The 1,959-nt window shown below is 55.5% G+C and overlaps 1 protein-coding gene across 1 annotated transcript in view; it reads left to right on the top strand.

The window, feature by feature from the left end:
- Window positions 1-538: 538 nt before the first annotated feature.
- GSR (glutathione reductase) overlaps window positions 539-1,959 on the top strand; it is a gene marked incomplete at its 5' end in the record, with an annotated part of 3,861 nt that continues 2,440 nt past the window's right edge. Inside the window, 5 exons of the mRNA XM_010288705.1 lie at window positions 539-565; window positions 838-926; window positions 1,358-1,427; window positions 1,595-1,742; window positions 1,872-1,926. Coding sequence (XP_010287007.1) covers window positions 539-565; window positions 838-926; window positions 1,358-1,427; window positions 1,595-1,742; window positions 1,872-1,926 — 389 coding nt within the window. The remainder of the gene's footprint in view (window positions 566-837; window positions 927-1,357; window positions 1,428-1,594; window positions 1,743-1,871; window positions 1,927-1,959) is intronic.

The following is a 1,959-nucleotide window of genomic DNA, read 5'->3' as shown; positions in this document are numbered from 1 at the left end:
TCTGGCTGTTTTCAGGCTGGTGAGGGGATGCTGGTGAGGCCGGGGTCTGCGCAGCACAGCTGCGACCGGTTGCTGCTGAAAGGTGGCAAAGCAGAAGGAGGGGGCATGGCGAGCCGCTAACGAGCAGAAAAAGCAACTTCTTCCTTAAAGGAGCCAGGGCCAGGCTCTGGGTTTATGCTTTAACTGCGTTCCACTGCCAGAGTTGCCGTACCAGGACCAGAAGTGCAGGAAAAGGATGGCAACCACCCTTCTCCTAGCAAATCCCTTTTAAATTAGCGGTGGAAAAAAACCTTTATATTTGAAGACTCTGCATCTTCCGTATTCTCCTTCAAGGAAGTGAATGAAAACAGGCAAACCACAAGACCTTGAGGCACCAAAGGCAGTTACAGCCGCCTTTTGCCAAAAACCTGTCATCCTGCCTTTATTTTCCTGAGCAGAGAGCTGGGATTCGGTACTGGTCTGACATGGGATGTTCTCCAGAGCGTCGCCTTTGAAAAACTAAGCCTTAACGTTGAGACTTGCTTTTATTTCCCCCTAGGTCAATGTCGGGTGCGTGCCAAAGAAGGTGAGGGCACTTTTGCCACAGGCTCCAGGGGCGCCTCGGCTGTGGGTTGGGTCTGGGTGTGGGCGCCCGCCGAATTGTGGGGAGGTTCTGGCGCGGGGTGTGGGGAGGAAGTGGGGGGGCTTGGAGCATATTGAGCTATCGAGCTGTCATAAAGTGGTGAGATCCACGTCCCGTGGGCTGCTCAGGGCAGAGGTGAGGCACTGGGAAGCGTGACGGGTTTTCACAAAACCAAACTGGTCTTTCCTGAGCTGACTTGCTGTTTTTGCGGGCAGGTGATGTGGAACGCGGCGGTCCACGCGGAGTTCATTCATGATCATGCCGACTACGGCTTCGAAACACCCGGCATCAAGTTCAACTGGAGGTAAATGTGGAAAGAGCCGGTTGGAAACGAACGTCTCCCGGGATGCGGGACGCTCTCTCCGCGGGAAGCTCCTGCGGGAGCAGCCGCAGGTCAGCGCTGCGGCCCCGCGGCTTGTTGTCCGCCCTGAAGGGGTCCCTGTCTGCTTTGAGGCTTCCCGTGGATGGATGCTGAGCTGGTTACACGGCTGGGATTCCTGCTAGATTTTCGAAAGGAGGGGTGGCAAACTGGCCATGGGAAGAGATTCCAGAAAAGAGGGATGCCGGGAAGGCAGGCACAAAAATCTTGCATTGGTGGGGAAGGCTACTGCTTGCTGGGTAACTGGGGGCCATTTTATTTTGTGGTGTGGGTGCACTGAAGGGCGTGAATTGTTTTTTGCTGAGCTCTGTAGGTTCATTCGCTCGCAGTGACAATAAGCCCCTGCTCTGTTCCAGAATGATTAAAGAGAAGCGCGACGCTTACGTGAGGCGCCTGAACGAGATCTATGAGAATAACGTAAAGAAGGTGAGGATACGTTTATCCCACAAGCTGAGCAAGGAAGCAGGCTCTGCTGGATTTTTGGGCGCTTTTCCAGCCTTTACAGGTGTTCTCTAACTGTGCAAGCCCTGGCTCCATTAGCTGGCTCTCGCACCTCGTCCTGATGTTAATCCCGTAACGCTTGCTCCCCGAAGGCTCACATTGACATCATTCGGGGCTATGGCAAGTTCACCGCCGACCCCGAGCCTACCATCGAAGTGGATGGGAAAAAGTACACGGCTCCTCACATCATTATAGCCACGGGTGGGCGTCCAGCTGTCCCTCCCGACAGCGAAATTCCCGGTGAGCCTGATGAAATTCCCTGGGCTGCTGCCTGGAGAGAGATCTGCCAAAGCAAAAAGCGGGTTTTGGGAGGGGGAGGTGGGAAGGAGGGGAGCTGGAGAAAGGTGCGAAAGGGGCTCTGCTTTGCAGGCGCCAGCCTGGGGATGACCAGTGACGGCTTCTTCGATTTGGAGGAGCTGCCCAGGTAAAGTGGGGCTCACCCCCCCCTGCTGCCACC

The sequence above is a fragment of the Phaethon lepturus genome, unplaced genomic scaffold (assembly GCF_000687285.1).
Source record: "Phaethon lepturus isolate BGI_N335 unplaced genomic scaffold, ASM68728v1 scaffold23926, whole genome shotgun sequence".
Lineage (NCBI taxonomy): Eukaryota > Metazoa > Chordata > Aves > Phaethontiformes > Phaethontidae > Phaethon > Phaethon lepturus.
The sequence above is the reverse complement of the archived record's forward strand: the minus strand, read 5'-3'. Positions and strand labels throughout refer to the sequence as shown.